At 38.3% G+C, this 23,333-nt stretch overlaps 1 protein-coding gene and 1 long non-coding RNA gene across 22 annotated transcripts in view; one reads left to right on the plus strand and one right to left on the minus strand.

The window, feature by feature from the left end:
• The window catches only part of NAV3 (neuron navigator 3), a 548,370-nt gene that overhangs the window by 408,233 nt on the left and 116,804 nt on the right, over positions 1-23,333 (plus strand). For 12 of the 21 annotated variants that reach the window (XM_065041110.1, XM_065041095.1, XM_065041044.1 and 9 more), the window contains 2 exons: positions 4,658-5,696; positions 15,270-15,385. In XM_065041110.1, coding sequence (XP_064897182.1) covers positions 4,658-5,696; positions 15,270-15,385 — 1,155 coding nt within the window. The remainder of the gene's footprint in view (positions 1-4,657; positions 5,697-15,269; positions 15,386-23,333) is intronic. The other 9 variants (XM_065041166.1, XM_065041103.1, XM_065041048.1 and 6 more) reach the window with 1 other exon arrangement.
• On the minus strand, positions 10,380-22,522 carry LOC110357709 (uncharacterized). Its single transcript, XR_010468077.1, has 3 exons — positions 22,405-22,522; positions 11,098-11,186; positions 10,380-10,515 (listed from the first exon to the last, which is right to left on the minus strand). It is a non-coding gene; the product is annotated as an uncharacterized LOC110357709 (long non-coding RNA).

The raw sequence follows: 23,333 nt of genomic DNA on the forward strand, positions 1-23,333 counted from the left end.
AGTAAATAGCTTGTAATTTTGTGTGAGTGCTGCATAAACTGAAGCAGAAAAATAGATTATTTACACTAGATAAATAGTTGTTAGAAGTTGGGACCTCTAGATGTCTTCAAGGGAAGACCATTTTTGGTACATTTTTCTCTGCTGTATACCTTACAGTATGTGCTATAAGAAGACCTCAGAAAAGGTATACAGCATAAGGTGTTGGTTTTATTATCTTTTTTTAATCCAGTTATATGTAATACTTGAAATCCATTCCTGCATAACACAGTTTCCAAATCGGTCACAGTGGGGAATAGATACATAGTGACAGAGTTAAAGGTGACCTGAAGGTGATCCTAAATAAGATGTGGTATGTGCCTTTTATTTAGTATTTAATTATTTAGTATGTCATTAATGTTATCTCATTTGAATGTTGCTTAGGGAGTAGTTCGCCCAGCAAGAAACTTAGTCCCCCTGAGTGAGTGCAAGTTTGCTCTTTATTGAGTATAGCCCAATTTTCACCCACAGACGAAACCCATTGCTGTGACACAGGTAACTGTATGTAGCTGTGGTTAAGTCAGGAACATGGAATGCACCAAAAAAATAAACACGCCATAATCTGGAACTCATCTGTGCACCTTTAGTGAGCTGATCTTTTACACATCTGTTTTCCAGGTCACGTCACATCTATTTGCTTCTGACTTAATAAAATAAAGATGAAAATAAAACTATGAAAATGTAACTATTTGAATAAAGTAATTATTCACATTGCTAATAAGGAAGATACCCAGGGCATTTTGAGTCAAGCAAAGATAAAATGCTTTAATGCAAGTCAAATTTTAAAACCAAATATTTACACTGTAGAGCTTAGAAACACTGTGTCTGAACACTGATGAGGGTCTCTATGTCATGCAGTTTAATTGCTTGCTTTTCAACATAATTTAATAACATAAAATGGTCTTTGTGTATTGGCTAAACTTGGTTTCACCAGTATTTGGTTATTTTGCCCATATCAACTCTAAGAAACTGTTCTGGAACTCCATTGTTTGATGATGCAAATTGTCATGCTGTGGCCAGTATGTACACATCTATAGCTAATTTTTTTATGTTTCTTCTGATGTCAGTATTTTGCCGGTTTTCCCTGGTATTGTTCTCCTCCTGTGCCAAAAACCGGGAGCTACTTTCTCATGGGCAGCTGGAAAGGAATAGTTGAAGAAGCTGAATTCTTTTCTTTCACCAAATAGACATCTCATTGCTCCAAATTTCCTTATAGCAGTCCCTTGCTACTCTTTCATTTTCTACTAACCTTTTTTATTGTGAGCGACTAAAATTGGATACTGCAATATGGGCATCTGCCTGCTACAGACTATTTAGATTATCAGTACCTAACTATTCTGCAGTGGGGGAGATGTTGTCAAAGAGGTTCCGTCTTCTCCAACAGCACTGAACAGAGCAAAGGTCACAGATGAGAAGACAGAGGAGGTTGATTATATATTGAGCCTAAGTTGGACCCCTCATGTGTTCTTTATTTGTGCAACAGCCTATGAAAAGTGGACTTGAAATGGTCCATTCTGTTGTCATAGACCTGCTGGGTTCTGGTAGAAATCTCTTTTTTTGCACTGAACACCTGGGGGTGTTGCTACTCTGCTTTTCCAATACAGGTTAGGCTGAGCTCTGAATCACAGAGCTCTCAAGCAGAATGCAAAATTGTTTTCAACATTTCAGCAAATAGGGGATTACAGGCTGAACAGAAGATTGTCTTCTTGCAAAAATTTAGTTCCCAAAAGAAAGGAATTCCTTGTCACAGCTGGGATTCACTATATAAAAGTCACCACAAGGTGGGGACAGATTTCATATAATGAACAGCTAAATCTAAGTCCGAACTGAACCTGCAGAGAGCCATGAATGATGTTCAGCTTTAAGTAATGCATCCATTCTGAGGGGGAAATAAATCTTTTTATTCCACATCTTTAAACAGACAGAGACTCTCAATATTTCTTGAGAGCGTGCAGCCCACATTCTTTATGGAAACATTAAGGCTACACTTTAAATTGAAGATTAAAGGCAAGTTAAAGTTATCTGTAACTTTTTTGATGCTCTTTATGGTTTGTGTCATAGGCATCAAATAATTACCTGTGGTTCCAGGAACCTGTGTTCTTTTGCTAAATGGGTAGCAGAACAAGCTGTTCATGAAAAAATAATCTTCTTGTTACTATTTTCCCCCCAGTGAGTTTAATATTATATGGCAGGAAATATGATAAGGCATATATGCTTCTTTATAATCAGAACACTGTTTCGTTGTTTTTTGTTTTATTTTTTGTGTGCTTTTTTTTAAGTAAAACTAATACCCTGAAGCCATACAAATGTAACAGAATTAATACAACAGGGTGTCATGGCATCCCACTGTTCACAGATTGTTACATGTATTCCCCATTAGCTTTGCATATTCTTGCAGTGAATTGTTCTTCTGCAAAATTATTGGTACAGCTAAAGACCCCAATCCTCCTGTGTAATTAAGACAAGCTTAGTGCAAGACAAGATGTGTGCAAGAACATCCTTGTGCACACCCACTCCTGGGCTATCAGCCACTGACCTGATCCCTGGTATAAATTAAGGAAGCCTGAGCACTGCAGTAATTTCTAACAGCTGTTGTTAGTCCCAGGCTCTCTTCCAGGATCTGAGGTTCACCAGAAAATAGTGGGGGCCCAGCCACAACTCCTGCCATGGTCACAAGGGAGGGATCTGCTATGCAGCTGCCCACCAAAGCTGCTCCATGTGCATGGTGCTAACTGGAGCTTCAGAACAAGCCATAGCCTCACCTATCCCAAAAAATACTCTAAGGCAACCCTTACTAGTTAATGTTTTCTTACCTGGTAACTGGACGTAGCAGAGCTGTTTGAAACCTTCTCTGAAGGTGGACTGAGCTCATGTAGTGTTGTGGGGTTTGCAATTTAGGCTGAGGAGCACATGAAAAGCTCCGGGCAGATGGAATTATAAACCATCATTGAAGGTGGAGGTGATTAGCCTGCCAGGGTACAGGTGTTAATAGTGTTAATCAAGTAAAAGCTTTTACATTTCTGTCATGTTACATTTGACCGGATTTTTTTAAAAAATTATTTTTAAACTAGAACTTCTTACATATTCTTTAGAGACGTAGATTTTCCTATTTTTGCATTTTCTTTGTTAAAGAAAAAACAGCTTCCCTTTCAGGATGCTCAAAATCCTCCTTTTCCTATGTGTATTTGTGGCCTTCAGACTTCCAGGGGGGTAGTCTAATCCATACCAGGACCTTAGAGCTGAGACTACAAAAATGTAAATGATGCATAACTTCAAACTCTGTGCTGGAAGGACAAATGTCTTCCGTGTCCTCATCTACTATATCTATCTACTATTCAGACAGAGGGGCCTCAAGGCATGTGTTTGTCTTCATGTGTGTATGTAAGACATCAAGCACTGGGCATTTTTTTTGCCATTTCATGAATTATAGTTGGATTGCATGTTTCATAGGCTTTCTTGTCGTACTGAACTTGATATACTATAGGCAGGCTAATGCCTAATTCACTGGTAGTCCTGAGACTGAATGGCAAGACAAGATAGATACACAAAGAGAAAATAGGTCATCTGCTGAAACAGCTATGTACCATGTATTTGATTGTTATTACCACTTTACTTCTCTGGTGTTCCAGAGTAATATGAATAGTGTTTAGATACTCAGACATGTCTTGGAAATATGAGTTTCATGAAGAAGAACTTAATCCTTTTGTGAATTGGTCTGTTTTTCTTAATGAGACTAGATGACTTTTTGAAAATCATGGCTGTCAATTAGCACAGTTTTAATATTGCAGAAGGAGTATTGTTCCCATTCATTAAGAACATTCACTGGAGTTTCTGGACAATATAACTGTAGCGAAGGCACCAGAGCCATGTAAATGAGTCTTCTGTACCTACCTGAGCTTCCAGCCCAAAACTACTATTGTTGCTGTACCCATGTGGATGACACATCACTGTAACTTTTGAGTACTGACACTGCTGAAATTATGGATATATTTTTCCCACCTATGAAAGTGTGCTGGGTTAAGTAGTTGAAATAGCTACCAAAGGTCACTAACTATACGTAAAACCAAAATAGTATAGTGACCTGCCATTTTTTTTGCTTTCATGGATATTGATCATACCCATTTAATTTCTAATATTACTCAGTCTTCTGCCTCCCACCCAAAAGCTCAGCTTTCTAGCACGTATTTTGCTTTCACTAAATGTCAAAATTATCTTTCTCTGTTTTTGTTTTTCTTCCAATATTGTAGCACTCTTTTTTCTTCAATGTCTAAGTGTTTTATTGTTAACAAGTGATTGGAAAAATTTCTTTATGACTTATTAAAGATAAAATCTTTAAAATGGCCCAGGCCCAGTCAACACCAAAATCTCAACTTGCATGATTAAATGGTTACAAGGAAGGTGTTTCCAAGGTGCTCTTGAGTTCACAGGTGTATTACACAACACCAGGTTGGTGGGGGGAAAAAAAGGCATTTTTTATTAACATCCGTCGTGTTCCATGCACATGTAAATTATGTTTGTTATAAATCACATATAACCGTTTTAAATGCTAGAGCAGTATGGTATCACCTTCAAGCAGGGTATGGGAGAATAACTGTGCCATATGGTTCTTTCTGTTTTTAAGCAGATTCACCAAAAGGCCCTCACCCATCTGCAGGCATGAATGGGAACGTGCAGCATCCCACCAGCACTGGGCAGCAGCAGGTCTCTGCCATACCCTCTCCGAGTGCCAGCAAGCCTTGGCGCAGCAAATCCATGAATGTCAAACACAGTGCGACCTCTACCATGCTCTCCGTGAAGCAGCCTAGTCCTGCAACCTCCCCTACTCCATCCTCAGAGAGGCTGAAGCCACCCCCTTCTGAAGGCGTAAAGCCCCCTTCATCTGGACAAAAATCTATGCTGGAAAAATTCAAGCTGGTTAATGCCAGGACTGCTCTGAGACCTCCTTTGTCGCTGAGCTCAGGACCCAGTGACAGTGGGAGAGAGGATGATACCTTTTCCGAGTGTGGTGAAATGGATGTCTTAAGTGGTGGGGTGAACAGCGGCGGCTCCACAAGTAGCAGTCCTAAAGTATCACCGAAGTTAACCCCTCCGAAAGCTGGAAGCAAAAATCTCAGCAATAAAAAGTCTTTGCTACAGCCAAAGGACAAAGAGGAAAAGAACAGGGACAAAAACAAAGTTTGCACTGAGAAAACAGTCAAGGAAGAGAAGGACCCAGTCACTGAAACTTCTGCAAAGAAGAGCTCAAAAATTGCAAGCTTAATCCCAAAGGGAAGCAAGATGACAGCAGCCAAGAAGGAAAGTTTAATACCATCTTCTAGTGGAATCCCGAAACCTGGATCGAAGGTGCCAACAGCGAAGCAGAGCGCTTCATCCGCGGGCATGGGAGCTAAGGAGGTTGAAAAACTGAGGACTACAAAAGGAAACCAGTCCCAGTCAACACCAAAATCACAACTTAGTGAGAAGGTTTCTCCTTCCTCTAGTCTTGCTTCTTCTGAAGGGAAAGAACCAAGCGCAGCTCTCACCCCAGCGTCCTCCACGGCTCTGTCAGCCTCAGCGGCTTCAAGCAGTGGCCAAGGCACGGGAAACGGTGTCGTCCAGCTTCCTCAGCAACAGCAATACAGCCACCCCAACACTGCCACAGTAGCTCCTTTCATTTATAGGTAAGGTAAAAGAGGGAAAGTGGTTTTGTACTACCATTTAGGAAAGAGAGCTAAAATGGATAGAGTAAAGGAGAATCTCAATGTTATGTCTATCTCCCAGTTTGTGTCACAACATCATGCACGTGTTTTCCTGATATTATGTTTTAAGTAATGTTACTATATGAACAATTTAGTTGAGTCTCTACCTTGTACAAAAGCAGCCCACTGCAAATATTTGCCATTTAAAATTCAGGATGTTTTGATTAGAAATACAAATCACATGACACATTCCCTGTGCTGCTTTTGAAAGGTCTTGGCTGAGTCAGGTTTCTGGTGCAAATATTCTTGTTTGCAATATAAGAACCTCAATATTTATTTGCTGATATTCAATAATATATGCTTAAAATACTCTGTTCTCTTGAAAAATCCTAAAATAAACTGCTGATTTTTTCAGAGTATGGAACAGTACTAGTAGGATATTAGAGGAAAAAACGTACATGCTGTGTATATATGTGAGTATTCAAAAACATTTCAATGTTTTAGGCAGAGACAAAATGTTACTGTTGCAAGACATTTTCCTGTTTAGTTTTATATATAAACTAGGTATAGATCAACTCTATGGAGGCAGGCTTTTCTTTACAGATGTTACACAGTTTTCTGATGGCCAAAGGTCTAGAACAGAGGAATGAATAGTTAAATGTATCGACCTGTGTCTAAATTTATTTTGTTATATGACAGAACAACTGAAGAGAAGCTGAGAGATTTCCCTATTGTACAGCTCACAAGACAGGAGTAAGTATAGACAGACAGGCAGGCTGGATTGAGTAATGATTTCAGATGTCAGTTGTTGGACAGCTTTTGCTACAGTTGTGGTTAAATTTAACATCTGATAAAATGACAAATACATTATTAAACATAATAGACTGGCAGTTTTTATTAGTAAGTAGTACTGTAGATAATCTTGGCTAAAGATTAAAGAGGTGCTGAAGTAGGCTCTGAGGGAGTATATATTATTGATCATTACACACAGCTAAACATAGCTTCAAAACCAATCTAGATGAGTGATAAAATGTTTAAGTTAATTCTGAGCAGAAGCCATCCATAAAATCATATGAGAGGGGAAAAAACATAATATAGGTTATGTTTATTCTAATATGCAGTGGGTAGCCTCTTGAGTTTCAATTAAATGTATCACTGAGTGTGCTTAATATGCATGTTTCTTTATAAATAACTGGAATAATCTTGGTTATACAGACGATTCACAGCATGGTACATAGGATGACCCACATATGTGTTAGGGTGCATATATAAAGAGAGAGAAAAAGAAGCCATGCTTTGCCTTCAGATGTATATAGTATTTAGTGGCAATTTTACCACATATTGATGTCATTTCATTGCATGATGGAGATATCTTATCATTCTTTTAAGCTTCATCACGAAGCAAAGTGTATTTTGAATTTTAAAGGGTGATAGAAGCATGATCTTCCAGTAAAAACTGGTATTAATAATCATCTCTGCTTCAAACAAACAGCAAAGGAAACTGTATTTGAAGTTAAGTCTCACATGAAAATGAAATTCTCAGACCCAGGGTCTGATCCCAGAATGCCATAAACCCAGAGTAATAGACCGACTTTGATGAGGTTACTTCAATGTGTGTCTCTGTAACTGAGAGCAGAATCTGACCCAAAACCACACAGTAACTCCATTCCTTACTATTCTCAAGGGCTTTGTAATAGTACACAATGATTTCATAGAAGAATATAAATATAACCAAGGATAATATATCCACATTTCCAAAGTCAGAATATTTATTTTTGTGGACATATGGCAATTAGAAGTATGCACGAAGCTGGGGCACTGTATACACACTTTCTTGCTCTTAAACATAACTGTTTTCTGAGCGGTCACCACAATTTATACACAGAATTTTCAGGTGGGTTTGTTAGCTGCTAGAACAGCTGTACAGATCAAAGAGTTAACAAACAGTAGTTATCATTTGGACTAAGATTTAACAGGTAGAAGAAATATCTAGGCTCTGTACATTGATACTGCAGACCTTGTATAAATTTGAAATATAATTTAATAAAAATACAGTGCATTTTATCCAGAATCTTGCAGGATATTGCAATATACTGCAATATACTGAAGTGATGAATTTAGGCTGATTGCACAAGGACAAGCAGGCTAGTGCTTCTTCTTGTTTGTTTCTGATACCTGCAGATTTTATGTATTTTGCAATATTTCATTATTACCCAAGATGATATTACTGTAGATTTGTGACTAAAAGAAAATATTCCAAAGACTTTCTTTGAGGCTAGCATATATTTTGCTTAAACAGCAAATTCAGTGTTTTAACAATTTTCAAAACTCATGTTTTCAAGGAGTTGTGTATTTTTATTAGTGGACAGTAGGTAGAAATATTGTTTCACTAGGAGGTTCTGAAATGATATTTTGCACTATTCAGCTCTTTACTCTTGGTGCTTTGTCCTATCTGATATCATGTTGTATTTTTATGCCTCTTAAACACCATGGCATGGAAATTCATATGGGATTATTATTTGTCTTCAAAGATTAGCAGCAACAGAGTTGCATTTGAGATAGTCTAAGTGGGTATAATTTAAATTCTTCCATCCTCCTCAGCAAGTTATTATTTATTTTCAAATGCAGTTGTGAATGTGTTATTTACAAGCCAGCCCCTTATGTGTCACCTTTGAAGCTGACTGCATGGTCCAACTGAAATGAGAAAGGCTGAAATAGATGTAATTTAGTTGCCAGAAAGCTTGATAAGAGATAGAGTAAGAAAAACTACTACAAAGAATGTGTAAGAGACTGTATAATTGTTTAAAGTATACCAGCCACTACTTTAAATTACACCTTCTTCTACATAGATGGAATTGGAGGAAAATGGAAAATTGTGCCATCTGCTAGAGGCCCTTAGACTTGTACCAAAAATGGCCATAAAATTTAGTTATCTTCCTAACAGCGTTTAAATTTCAGACAGAGAAAAGTAACACAGATGTTGAGTGTTTACCAGGTTACAGCGAAAAATGAAGTCTGAATCTTTCTCCTAAAATCGAAGCAGCAGAATAACAGTTTAATTGCTCAGTATTTAGACTTCTTAGCTTTCCTACGCATTGCTCAAAAGTGTAATATAACCTGTAATTCCAAACATTTTATTACAGAGAGAAGAGCCTGTTGCATGCAATCATTGCTTTATTTTTGTGAGCCAAATTGTGTAAATTTGCATTATTTCCACAAAATGGGAAACATAACTAAGTCCCAGGAGTAACAGAAATATCACCTCACTCCATGGTGCATATCCTTAGCCGATGTAAATCACCATAACCCTACATGAAGTATGTGATGTGTTGGCAATGAACGTTTGTTGTGGATTTGCTCAAACATTAAATGAAAATTTCACTAGGAAAATGTTGAGCTGTAACTGGATACATGTACTGCAGTTTAGTTTTATTTTATTGACTCCAGTAACTGCTGTAGGAGCTTAGCAAGTCTCTTTTCCATGGCTGGAATAAAGAAACTGAAGTGCACAAATCCCAGAGGCTGTGGAGCTCAGGAATTTCTTCCTGCCTGAAATGCTCAAAATATAGAAACTGCTGCAGATAATCAGCTGGCCACTTATCATCCTGAGCTACACCTCTGTGTTGTGCGTTGCTTAAATTTCAGTCCTTCAGCTAAACATGTAGTGTAATGATAGCAATATCTGGAGGAAGTTTCAGTACTGTCTGAATTGAGACCTTGCAGGGATATTCTTTCCCGGTCAATGCTAGACTACAAAAACCAGTTTTCACACTCCTTTTGTCCCTGAAGAATAAGAAACTGGTAACTTCATCTACCTAATAGTTGGTATAGTGAAGATGGGGCCAGACTGTTCTTTGAAATGCAGAGTGACAGGATGAGAGGTAAGAGATGCAAGTTACAGCAGGGAAGAGGCTCATTAAAAGTTAGGAAAAATAGTTTTACCTGGAGGGTGGTGAAATCCTGAAGCAGGCTGCCCAGAGAGGCTGTGGGAGCTCTGTCCTCAGACAGGTTCAAGACTCAACCAAATGAGACCCTGAGAAACTTAATATAACCAAACCTACTTTGACCATTACTTTGGAACAGATGGCCTCTAGAACATCTTTCTGATCTAAATTATGATTCTGTGAAGACTAAAGTGTTCACTAGATAGAGACAAAGAAAGGCAATATCTGTGTAATAAACAAACATGTTATCACATACCAAAATCTTCTTCCTATCTCCTTTCCTATATGGTGATTGAAACAATTATATTATATTAGTAGACCATAGTTTCAAGGTTGCATGGGAAGTTCAGAGTGGCGACAGATGGAAAGAAGGATATAATCTGGTTGCACCTCTGGAGGCACAGTGAAATTCAATTCCAGCTGTAGTATCCTTCTTCAAGGATACTACAAACACAGCATCTGCAAGGTTTGTTGAAGCCATATTTATGTCCAGTTTTAATGACTAGAAGCTCCTTCTGGCCACAGATTGTGGAGTTACAGTGAAGTTTTCAGTAATTGTGTTTGTTAATAATAGACTGTGCTGCTAAACATACTGCAACCCTTTTGTTAAAAAATGTGATGATTCAAAATGATGCTGCAGTCCTTTATTGATTTCCATTATTTACATTGCTGTTGTGAAAACAAAACAGTCAGTCACCCCCAAAGTTTTACAATTGTAGCAGTGTTAAACATTGCTACCGATCTGTTTTACTTGTGACAAAAACACAGTGTTGAGAGAAATCCTCACATTTGCTTATGCTTGATTTTCAAGTAATCACATAAGAAAAGTTCCCAGTGTAGAGGCATTGGTTTGGGAGCTGGAAAGAAGGAAAATAAGTAAAGAAATCATTATAAATACATACTTGATTAATGCTGAGTTAAAACAGTAGCTTGATAATTCAGTTGCTTGCTGTTTATGATCTGAAATTATTATTTTAAATTGCCATACAGTCAAGTGTGATCTAGTTCCTTTGAATAAATAATCAGTAAAATATAGGATAAAGGACAAAAAAAAGATACCCTGTTCACTCTCCTGCCACTGGCAACCATATTAACCCTTTCAAAACCAATTAAGCTTTCTTGTAAATTATGTAGTCCCCACTACTCTAATGGGAAGGTTCTCCCAGAAACTTACACATCTCATTGTTAGAAATTGTTTACAGCCCACATGATGTGACTGCATCCATTTATTACTTTTTTAATAATGTCCTTTAACTTAAAATGTTTGTTTCCCTATTTTCATTGTTCTTTTTAAACATGTGGGGGAATAATTCTACCCCCTTCCTTCTCTTTTGCAAGGCTAAACCAAATAATCTATTTTCTTTCCTTTCAGAAGGATTTCTTATTCCCCATGAGCATGCTAGTAGCCCTTCCCTGCAGCTGTTCCCAATTTAACTCACATGTCTTGAACATGGGTGATCAAACTGCTCATATTCCAGATGTGGTCCTGCCAATCTGTTACACTGACAGTGATACACGTTCAAGACAGCTGCACCTCAGAGAGTTGTTGGGAAAAAAAAAGAAAACCAAACAGCATTATTCATCTGATATCTTTTGGAATGTCGAATAAAAACCAAACAAATCTTTGATGTTATCTGTGTTTATCAAAGGTTGGCTGTTTCTTTAGAGACAGGAAATGACTGACTGTGTTAAAGACAGCTTATTAAGTAGTGTTCCAAATTCTGTTCTTAATTACTCCTTTACAGGCTCGTTTTAATCAAACTGAATGAACTTATGAAGGTGTGATTGAGAGCAAGATTTGTCCCATTAAACAAGTTTTATGCTTTTAAACATACGTAGTATGGAACTCAGTGGGTTGGAGATAAATATATTATCTGCCATGATTAAAACAGAAAACAGATTGTCCTGTTTTCATGATGGTTGCCTAAATTAACCTGTGTGGCAGATGCTTGCTTTGGCTAAACTGAAATTCTTTTCATTTACCTCAATATCAAGAGACATACAAGAATAAAATTTTTTAAGGCAGTGGGCTGTGAATGGGTAGTGGATAGAGGGGTGTTTAAAAACAAAGAGGCATCTACATGCTTGGTCCAATGTATCACAACCTGTGACAAGCCTAGAGTAAAGCAGCTTGAGGTTTTAGGCACCCAGTCTATACCTGGACCTCCTTGTTCTTCAAGAGCTGAGATTCCTGCATGATTTTGCTTAGAAGTCTTTCACCCATAGTCCATTCTCAGCCCACTCAAGCTAACCTTGACTCCAGAAAAAAAAAGTAGGGCTTTGGCCATCTTATACCAAAAGGCCAGGGCTGCTGTGGAATTGCTGACATCTGGAAACCCAGTGGAGATATAGTGAGAGAAAAGCTATTGATAAAGACCTCATCTCCAGTTTCCTCCCTGGGGTACCTCCACCACAGCTGCCCAAGGGCTGGGCAGATGCCTTTTGGCCTGTCACTTCCACAATAAATAACCTATTTTCTTGAGTAAGCAGAATTTAGACTGCTGCAAAATCCATAGTCCTCTGTGAGATTTCTGTTGTTGCCTCAGATAATAGGAATCATTGATGTTTTTTACCAAATTAGACATAAAAATGCTGGATTAAGTCAGTACAGCAGTTTCTTTGATATTTGTTCTGATAGCAAATCACATTTATTTTACATTAAATTTAAACTTTCAAGTTTTAAGTAAGATAAAAGGGACATTTTATGCTTCTTAGATGTGTTATTTCAGGCTGCCTATAACATTAAGAAAACCGTATCATACTTATATTTGGTTTGTTTTTCCACGGTTTTCTTTGTGCAAATTAAGTCAAACATTTTAAATTATTAGCATTATATAATCTTTGCAATTCAATATTTTTACTATAAGGCTTAGACTCTAAACATATCTTTTGTACCAGAAACTGGATTTTGTGCTGTAAATAATCCCACCAATCAAATTCTAAAATTTTGAATGGAAATGTCTGCAAATATCTCTTCTCATAGTGTTTCTCAACTTATCTTCCTAGTTATAGCTGCATCAGGTTTTTGAAAATGGAAGAAAAGCCAGCAGAACACTGAAGAATTGGAATGTGCTTTATTGCTGTTTGATATATCTCTAAAAGTTTTGGGCAAGCAAAGTTTTGAATGAGTGAAAAACTTGTATATGTTGTTATTTCAAGTAAGCAGATTCAGTGATTATGCTGGAGTTTAATTAGTTGTTGCAAATCACTCATTATTTGTTTGTACACTTGGAGGGAGATCCAGCCCTTTTAACTTAAGTATCCATGTTCCCATGCACTGAATAATGAGTTATGTATTCAGTTGTATTGTTTTATAGGCAATAGTCACAGCCAGAAGACAATTTAGATCATTGAAGCTCTGTTTTACCTGTACCTCCCATCCACTAGATGAAGAATCAGTGCAAATATTGTCTCAGTGGCCAATGGAGGTCCAGACCACTTAATTATTTTATGATTATAGATGTCCAGATAAACAAGAATGGATGCTTACTATCCTTTCTTGGAAGATAGCTTACATATAAGGCTCTTGACCATTCAGGGAAGGGTTCACATCACACTTCTGGACAGATGCAGTGCTTGGTGGTTGAACACTTGTACAATCAGGAATGCAGTATCACAGGATCAGAAGGAGAACAGGCAAAAAGGATCTCTTCCTGTTTCTACCAAGAGATAGATGGATGTAAACTCTGTATACATTTTTTGGAGAAAGCTAGGAATACTTGAAGTGCACTCACCTAGCTGGGTGCTCTTCCTACAAGACCAAAGCAACCTACTCTTTTCCAGTGTTAACAAACTCCAGCCTTGCTCTGGCTCCAGCCCTGACAGCTCCGTGATCTGGGTTTGACAAAAAGAGTCCAGACCACTTCAATTACCATTATTATAACTGCCATTTTCTGAGATGTCTTGGGGGCTGATAGTTTGCCCTGGATTGATCCAGGACTAAGTCTCAGCACTAAACCCAGACAGGAATACTCACGAGTATTCATGACCTCTCGAAGTGGCTTTCAGTAAAAGCGGACAGACCCCTCACTCATTATGATTATTTGAAGCAATATGGGAAAGTAGGTTGGATTGTGGAATTTCAGTGTGTGTTCATTGGGGACGGATAGAATGGACTTTTTTCACTTAAGATGCTGTGCTCAAACACCAAATGTAAAATTACATTCAAGGTCAGTAGGACATAGTTAACCATGCAACATGTGCTGAGCTTGTTTCTGGTGGTGTGTGACAGAGAGAAACTCTAGAAGAGAACAGAAAATTTTTTTATAGGGCAGTTAACTGTTTCCAGCAACCCAAAAGTACAGAAATTGATAAGAAAGACAGTGCATCAGATCAAACATCATTTATATTTCTATTTCTGTGAAAGCAGAGTGAGACTTAAATGACTCTAATGAACAGATTCCAACACGACAGTACTAGTGCCGTTGTATGTGAATATATCTGCTCCTCCAGTTACTGTTATGAATTACTGAACAAATCCAGTAAGTAACTTCGAATAAAATGCTAACTGGAAAGCTATTTCATAAAATATGTTGCCATAAAATTGTTTTGAGAGACAAGTTACTGTTTCTATCACAGGTCATTTATAAAATACACATTCATCACACAGTTATATGTTTGTGTTTACAGTTTAGTTGGTCATTGAAAACACTTTATGGTGAATTTAGATAATTGAGATATAAATGTAACATTTTAACATTAGAATATAAATATTACACTAGTCTTTTCAGAAATCGAATGACTGAGTGCACTGTTCATGTCAGGAAAATTGGAAGAAATTAAGCTCTCAGTGAAGATTTTTCCATTTTATTTCAAAAAGTGGCTAGTATATCTAGATGTATTCTTCTATGGTATACAAATGTGGTACATGTTGCTATTTAATGGCATCATAGTTTAACAGTTCCTGTGTAAACTAGGTGCTACAGTTGTTCCTTAAGAAGAGACAATATTTGTGTGATCTATTTTGTATTATAATCCACATGCTTGTGTATTTCTTGCTATTTACCATTGTGCAACAGCAGACAACTGTATTCAGCAAAGGGTACTCATTACAATTTATCAATGATATCCACAGAAATATACCATCAAAGAAAACATAGGTTATTTGTTAGCAAGTTAATGGAAAAACTCATATTATCCCATTACCCCAGAGTTATATAAGGGGCTTTATCAAAAGAAGCTGCACATAGATTTGAATATCTGGGACAGATTTCCATTCCAGCCTTGCATAAGCTTCTTCCCACATGGCCTTTCTTGCTTAATATTTCAGCAATTACAAGTTTTCATTTCCCTTATATGTGTGCAGGGATATGACTTAACAAATTTAAATGGATTCTGCCTATATCTGGTTGACACTTCTTGCAGAGAAAAAGTGAGGTAACAAAATGGCTCCAAATTTCGCAGTTTTCACTCTGACTTGTTCTTGAAGAGGGAGACAGAGAGTGTTCCTAGTTGCTTGCAAATTTGTGTAGCTGGAGTCAAACTAACACAGTAAGAATGTGATATTCATGGTATTTTCAGCATATAGTGACATGATTCTAGAATGGAACCTTCGTTTCCATTAATACATGAATGACAGATAATAATAATAAATCTTCTTGCTTGATTTCAGAACTCTCTCAGAAAATGACAGTACCTCTTTACCACCTGCTGATTCCTGTACCAGTCCTACTAAAATGGATTTGTCATTCAGTAAGACTGCCAAACAGTGCCTAGAGGAGATATCTGGTGAGTAACAGTAAGTCAGGAAAAGACTGTTAACTTATTTATTTACATCTGTTTTTTACCAGGAGCTTGGCTATCAGTTGAAATGATACTTCTGACCTCTATAAATGAGTGGTATTAAATATGCAGAAAAATTAGGTCATGAACACTTAGTGTTTACAATGTACAGTTTTCTTCTCTGAAATGTCTCCTACTGTTGAAATATCCTCTTCATCATTTTGCAGAAACTGGGCTTTGACAAGCTAGGGTTTCAAGTCATTATTGTTAGTGATACTGGGTGCTTCAAGAGGAGTGGTGGAAAATCTGCTTCAGAATGTTTGACACTGTGATGCACTTAAGATCATCAAATTAAATCATAACATCACAAATTACACAAGATATATTTTGGTTTTATAAATGAATCTCACTTCAGAAAATGGGAAAATGAACAAGTTCTTACTATTGTACCTGATTTTTAAGCTTCTGCTAGAGTTAAAGCTGCTAAAAGTTGTGTTCTGGAATCCTTGTAAACCTGAAGTAAAGTCCTTATTAGGTTACAAATGCAAAGAGATTTTTTCTTTTTTAATCATATTGGAACAATTCCTTTGAAGTCCACAGAGCCATGCTGATTTACACCAAACCAGGATCTGGCCATAACTCTGCCTATGGATGCAAAAAGCAAAGTGTGTCACAGCTGACATTCTCATCAGGACTGAATTGCACTGCAGGGTTGTGTGGGAGTACTTTCAAAGGGTCTCTTCACCAGAGCTGTTTTTCTGGGGCCTTGGGGTTTATTTTTTCACTGTTGCTATTGTGATTTTTTTTATTTTCATTGGCATCTTTATTCTTATTACCATTTTTATGAGAACAAAAGGTGAAATCTTCTCTCACTGGACTCACCTGTAGTTTTGCCCTTTTAATCCAAATTTTTAAAATTCAAATGAATTTATAACAATTCATGTGGTTCTTTTTGCACAGGATGTAACTCACTTTAAAGCACTCATTTGACACATCAGTCTAAAATTATCTCTCCACCAGAAGGGAAATCAGATGCCTAAGCTTTGTGGGACTGCCTTGGCATTTAGCTGACTCATACAGAAACTAAGGTTTTGTCCTAGTTTGTCTCAGTCCCTTTGGAAGTTTCCCAAGTCTAACAATCCCTTATTTTCACAGCCAGCTTTTATAATAAATGTCTTACCCCAAAACATGGTGAAATGTTCCCTAGAGGAGATGCATGACTGTTAAAATTAAGGTAAAATGTTACTTTTAATTAATCCAGAAATCAGACTCATTGGTCTTGCATGTGTCAAGAGTATAATTGAAACACTTGTGTGTTTCAATCAAAAGATATTTCAAGGAATTATCCACAGAGATGTTAAATATATATATATATATCAATTCACTACCTGCTGAATTGATCAAACAGAATGTCTTCTGGCCTTTTACTGTTCTGAACAAAAATGCAAGAGGATCAAAAAGAAGAAAATGGCATAAAGGGCACCAGACATCAGAGATGTTTCTAATCTGATTATTCGGGCTCTGACATTAGCAGTTGACTGACATAACAGGCAGTAAAGCAGAACAACCGGGAAAATGTGGTCAATGGTTTGTTGTATACAGAGTAAAATAGACGTGTGCCACCCATAATTGGCTGTTAGCATCAAAATGAATGAATGGATCAGGTAGTACATTTGCTAAATAAATAATTGTCTGTGTTGGTGAATTGTCACCACATCATTGGTGATTCTGTTTTTGGTGAACCTGCATGGAAAAAATTTCATGTCATGGCTGCTCAGGGGAGTGTTCCATGATGAATTAGCCACGGGAAAGAACAATTAAGTTCTGTTATATAGAAGCATCCTTATTGTGGTATGATCAAGTGATTATACCAGTAGTAGCAAGGAGGTAAGTGATGGTTGTTTCCTTGATTTTGTCACTTATACCCAGGGTGCTAAGGGGTGAATCCCACCTGTGTTGTTTCTGCTTCTTTAGTCTTTATTATTTTTACAGTGCCAAATATTTACACCTAAGGCTAACATGATCAGGACTGAGATATCTTAGTCTATATCATTGCATAAACTGTTTCTCTACTTACAGAATATTTACACACTCATGTTTGTTATCATCTCTTGGCTGAATATTACTGCTCCCACAAGTAGCCGAGCAAATCTTATCAGAGATTCTAATGTACTTCAGGGCAAAATCTGCCAATCAGTCTCAAGATAATGCTGTGAGCATGGTTTATTCAAGTCTTCTCCACAATATAGACAAAGTTTGGATGAGGACAACATAACTTTAAAAATATTTAGGAGTGGTTGTTCAGGCACCATTCCCCTGGAGTGTCCCAGGATACCAAAACCAAGCTAATTTCCTTGCTCTAGTAGTAGGCAGTCACAGGTCTGTTTGCTGTCCCCAGCAAGGTGATTCCCATCCCTTTGCTACTGTCTCAATACTGGTGGGAAGGAAGTAGGGAGGGAAAGCAAGAAGCTGTAGGAGTAGCTTCCAACTCCCCTTTGCTGTGTCTTTCTCCCTGTTTCTAAGGGAGCTGGGTACCTTTAAAATTTCGTGTCTTCGACTCTGCAAGTGATCACCTGATTTTACTTGCACAGCCATGAGAGGCAGATGGTGCTGTAAGGTGAGAGAGATCATGAGGATGGTGTAGACATGGACCCAGAAGTGCTGCCCTGATAAAGAGAATAACCTCTTTATTGTTAGCTAATCCTCATAAATCTGCTGCCCTAGGTAATTTCCTGCGTGGCTTATGCCTAAAGCTGGTTCTGCCTCTTGGTAAAGCTACTGTAAATCTGAGTTTCTGCACCTTTCTTCTGTCTCCATGAAGAATTTGTTCCAGATGTGACCTGAAGTGCTTCAGACTTTTATCCTACCATTTCTTTTCTTTTTTTTTTTTTCCCCCTGTGGATATTCCACAGCTCAGCCAGAGCAGACCCAGATGTTTCCACAGTGCACATGCAGATCAGTGGCACAGCTCATATGCAGTAGATATGAGGCTTCATGCACACCTCACATCCCCTCTGCACTCATGGTGTCACTGATACCATACACACGCTGAATGAGTCCCAGTTGTAGGCATGGGTCACTTGTTCAGTAGTTTTGGTACATTCTGTGTAGAGTACACTCATTGCACATGTGGCACACAGATGTGTAGACTTCTGTCTAGGAAATCACAGACAGAAATGTGGGAGTCCTAAATAAGGACCAGTTCTATAATCATGTATGAACACTCTTTCTTTCCTGTACTTTATGTACCAGTTACCTCAAAATGACTACTCAGAATCTTTATTTCTGCAAAACTGGAGTATAACGTTATAGACAGGATTTTAAAACAAGAATGAAAAGCTGATAAAGTAATCTACTTTAGCACTTGTTTTTCAAGGTATGAATATGAATACGAACAAGTTGTTCAGACTTCCTTACCCTGTATTCCTACTTGTAGTAGCTGTGGCATTTATCAGTCTCTGATGCAAGTTTACTGGAGAAGGATGTCAGTAATTTAATTATTTAATGATCCATTGGCAATAACTACAAATATTGTGTTATGAACTCAGTGGTAGTGTTTGCCTTTAACAGCTGTTTACATGTTCAAAGAGCTTAATGCAGAGTGTTTGATTAAATATTTATTTATGAATTTACAAATATTGACTAATTACAAAAAAATCTGAGGGATGAAACAGAAATGAAAGAGTAATTTTAAGAGTTATAGGCCAATATCAATGGCAGGATTAGCATAAGAACATTCCATTTTCGGGCTTTTATGTTTACTGTTCTTCTTTTCTGGTCTCTGAAATAAATAGTTAATAAAAAGGTGTGGAAATGTTTACATTTTTTTAAAGTAAGCTTAGCTGAATATAAGATTATATAATATAATCTTATGCATTTGCACATCTATTTCATAATTCATTCATAAGGCTCCGAACTGTGCATTGAGACTTCAAAGAAAGTCTTATTTGACAGCAAAATTTGTCCCTAGATTATTAGTTCTTAAAACTATTTTTAGAATTCCTTTTATGGAAAAGACAGTAAAAATAAGGTAATATGTTACACTGACTATGATGTGTTGGGGAAATTCCCTGTGCTGTTCTTGATTTAAACTTATTCCTGTGTGGTGAGTGGGGAATACATTGAATTGCAAGGCAGGTGGAGAATAATACTGTGTCATGACATTTGCTCTTCTCTAGTCTCCTATACTGTCTGCTTAGTTTAGAAAGCTGTATTTGCTTGTTGCTATATTACAGAAATCTAAAATGGTGGGATGAGGTTCACAAAAGTGACAATTTTCCACATTGCAATTTTATTTTTTGTTGAGTGACACCCTACAGGGAGATGTGGTAAAGTAGGAGGATGAATTCAGTGTTCTTTGTGCTGAGCATTTGGTGCAAGATGTACATGAGTTTCTGCTGTATCTTAGGATGATCATGATGGCCTGTCTACTAAGTCAGGCCTTAATCCTAATGGGAGAAGTGTTCATATAATCTTGTAAATAAGGGCAGTAGTATTGTGTTTGTACACACAAAGACTGAATGAAGGTTGTGTGAGTAGCCACAGTGATTCCATATCCCAGCACTTGACTCACTATGTTTTTAATATATGTAGAAAAAGAATTGAGACGGGTGGATTCTGGAGCTGCCAGATACCCTCACGAGCCTCCCACAGAGTTTCAGTGTCATTCTCATGCCTGGACGATGGCCTGTGTCCTGCTGGAGCTGGGCTGCAGCAAATAGATCAGGAAGGAGAAGAAACAGGTTAGCAGAGATGCTGAGACCCACTGGGTTGCCCAGGACCCAGCTGTACCCCTACCAGAGACTCTTCTAGCCTGCAGTGGTGGGTTACCTATTGCAAACACCACACATGAGGTCTGGAATGGTTCATTGGGTGAAGACACTTCATCCCATCCCTAAGTTTTTTTCCTTCCAGATGGGAAGAGAAATAAATATACCCCGCAAGTTCTGGCAGCCTTGTGTCTCGTCTATTCATGCTCAGAGCTGAGCGGATATACTAGGCATTGCTTCCCTAGCAGAGTAAAGCTTAGCACAAGGGAGTACACCCTGTCTACAGGGCTTACTGAGGGCAGATACAGTACCACAGGAATCATGGAATCATAGAAAAGTTTGAGTTGGAAGGGACCTTCAAAGCTCACCTAGTCCAACCCCCCTGCAATGAGCAGGGACATCTTCAACTAGATCCAAGTTGCTCAAAGCCCCATCCAGCCTGGCCTGGAATGTTTCCAGGAATGGGGCATCTACCACTTCTCTGGGCAGCCTGGGTCAGTGTTTCATCACCCTCATTGTAAAAAATTTCTTCCTCATGTCTGGCCTGAATCTCTCCTTCTTCAGTTAAAAAATGTTACCCCTTGCCCTATCGCAGCTGCTACATAAGTCCAGGCACACACACTGTGAGCTTGGCATGGACGCAGAGCAGGTCCATACCTGCCTACAGCTGACCATGGACACAAGCCAGTGACTGTAGCTGTTTGGGCTTGAAAGGGCAGGTGAGGAAGTTACCATTAATTTGTTTGGAGTATTAGATCAGATTCTGCTTGCTGTTTATGGCAAGAAAAGATCCTTTTCCCTTGATTCCAGTGCACCACAATGCTGCCCAGGGCCAAACCCTTGTCTTTCTTCTTCATTCAAAATATAGGAACTAAGAATGCTGTACGAATTTGAATACAAGTTGAGGTTTTAAAATCACAGAGTGGGAAAAGAGTGAGATTACCCTTCATTTTGCAAATTTGCTATTCTAAATACAACCCTGTGGAGCCTTTCTAACAAACTCTACTGCTTCTAGGCCATGCTGACCACGAGCGCCAGCAGCATGTTGCTGTGCAGGAGCACACAGGCGGTGCTGGAGCTCAGCTTCCCCAGGCAGGCCATCCGCACCAGCATCTTCATAAAAAACTTTCAAGGGCCCATAAGGCAGCCACTGCAAGTGGCAGACCCTGGGAGTAACCACAGCAGTCTTACTTTTTGTTTCCATGCCGAACAAGAGGCAGGCATTTAATATTTGGGAGGATTTTGTACTCAGGTTGACAAAGCATTCTTCTTGTCCTCTCTTTGACTTTTTGAGTTAGGTGGGGAGGGGAGCGGCATCTCCTCTTCTTGGGGACCTTGTCTTTCTAGGAATGCATCAGTGATTTAACATGGAAAACTGTCATTGCTTAAGACTACTGAATTTTTTTCTAGTTTAATTCTCTGTTTATGAAGGCTACCTAGGAAATGTATATCTTACATATCTTCCAAAACTGTAAACTAAGCCAGTGAAAAGCACGAAATGCACTGATGCTTCTTTTAACACCCATTTATTCACATAGGAAATTTGCAAACAGTCTGTGATTCTGAGGGTGGCATTTTTAAAGGTTACTTCCTTGTCAAGGCTTCTCAGATAGGGATCTGAGACAAGTATATTATCACACTGACAAAAGCAGCATGTTGTTATACAGCAATTTTCGTATTTGTAGATTTCTACATAATGTTTTCTGAAATTAATTGCTCCTAGATAAAAAGTTTGTGCCTAATAAATTAGAATGAAATTCAGCTAGTTCTTTGTTCATCTGTCTGTTATTTCTGGAATTAACATCTTTTTGCCTGTGAGAAAAGGTATACATTCAAACATCAGTCTTCTTTCTCTCTTGAAAATGTATTTAAAAACAACATTTAGAACTGGTAAACTTAGTTCAGACATGATATCAGTTGCTTTATAAGAAAATTAATATCCTATTAATAGCTTTTCTTCAGAAGATTGTGAAACAATGATTTTATTACAGCTTTTCAATTCCATACTAGCCTCTGAATCTCACAGAGATGCAAACAAGGTATATTTTAAAGAAGGAGAAATGAAATATTTCCTTTTATAAATGACCTTGCTGGATAGGTTCTGTTGTGTTCCATTTTTTAGCTTATGATATTAAATGATATTTTTTTTTAATTTAGAGCAGAAATTGCAAGACTGAAGGTCCATTTGCAAACCTGCTTTTAGTTTCCTGCACAGGGAGCAGCAGGGATATGGAAGAAATAGTTTGTCATCCTTACCTTCTGGGGAGAAAAATAGGATTTGACCATGAGCTAAGTCTGTTACTGTAGCATCCCGTTCAGGTGAAGCTGTGTCTTGAAACCTGTGGCACTGTAAACTGGGCAGAGGCTTCTGTGTCTCCGGTTTAATTCACTAGGATGTTTGCTGCCATGGCAGCCAGCAGCATTCGCTGCAGTAGCAGAGAAGAGTCATATATCTGGGAATGCAGGTTGAATACTAAAACGTAAGGAGGCTTGTGCAGAGCTTTGCTTCAGTGGTTAATTTTGGCTCTTTATTGAGCTCTGACGTGGAGGCTGTACTTGCAGTTCTGTGTCAGCCCATCTGAAGTGAGGAGCCGTGCACTGGGATCAGTCATGATCTGGTGAGAGGGGGGAGGAAAGCCCGAGACGGCACTTGTGCCTACTTTGGATTTCAGAAGGCAGCAGCTGTAGACAGAGATGCAGGCCCACCGCTCCGATGAGACTGGTGATTGGATGGAGAGGGGAAAACACAGTTGGCTTTTGGGATTACTTCTGTGCTGGAGCAGAGTGTTTGATCAACTCGCTTCTGCTTGAGAGAAGTCCAAGTGAAAATGACTGTAAGTACTGCAGATTAATGTGACGGAAGAGAAGTGGCTTAGCAGAGGCAGCAGTGTAATTTTAAGGAAAATGACTGTGCCTGTCTAGTCATTTACAGTACGTACTCTGCATGTTCGAGCTGTGCTTTTCATTGTGAGCACAAGTATGTGCCACCTGGGATGTGCAGCATGCAGTGACGGAGGGATCACCTCCCAGACTTTTCGGGAGAATTGAACTGCTGTCCATCTCTGAAATATGAAAACTAACTGAGGTGAAACCTCAGCCGGAAAGATGCAGCGATCTGCTGAGCTGTCAGTGTTTAAAGGCACGGACGTTAGAAGAGGGTGTGTTCGTCTTCAAAAGCAGAAGTC

This window comes from Columba livia, chromosome 1, assembly GCF_036013475.1.
Source record: "Columba livia isolate bColLiv1 breed racing homer chromosome 1, bColLiv1.pat.W.v2, whole genome shotgun sequence".
Taxonomy (NCBI): Eukaryota; Metazoa; Chordata; class Aves; order Columbiformes; family Columbidae; genus Columba; species Columba livia.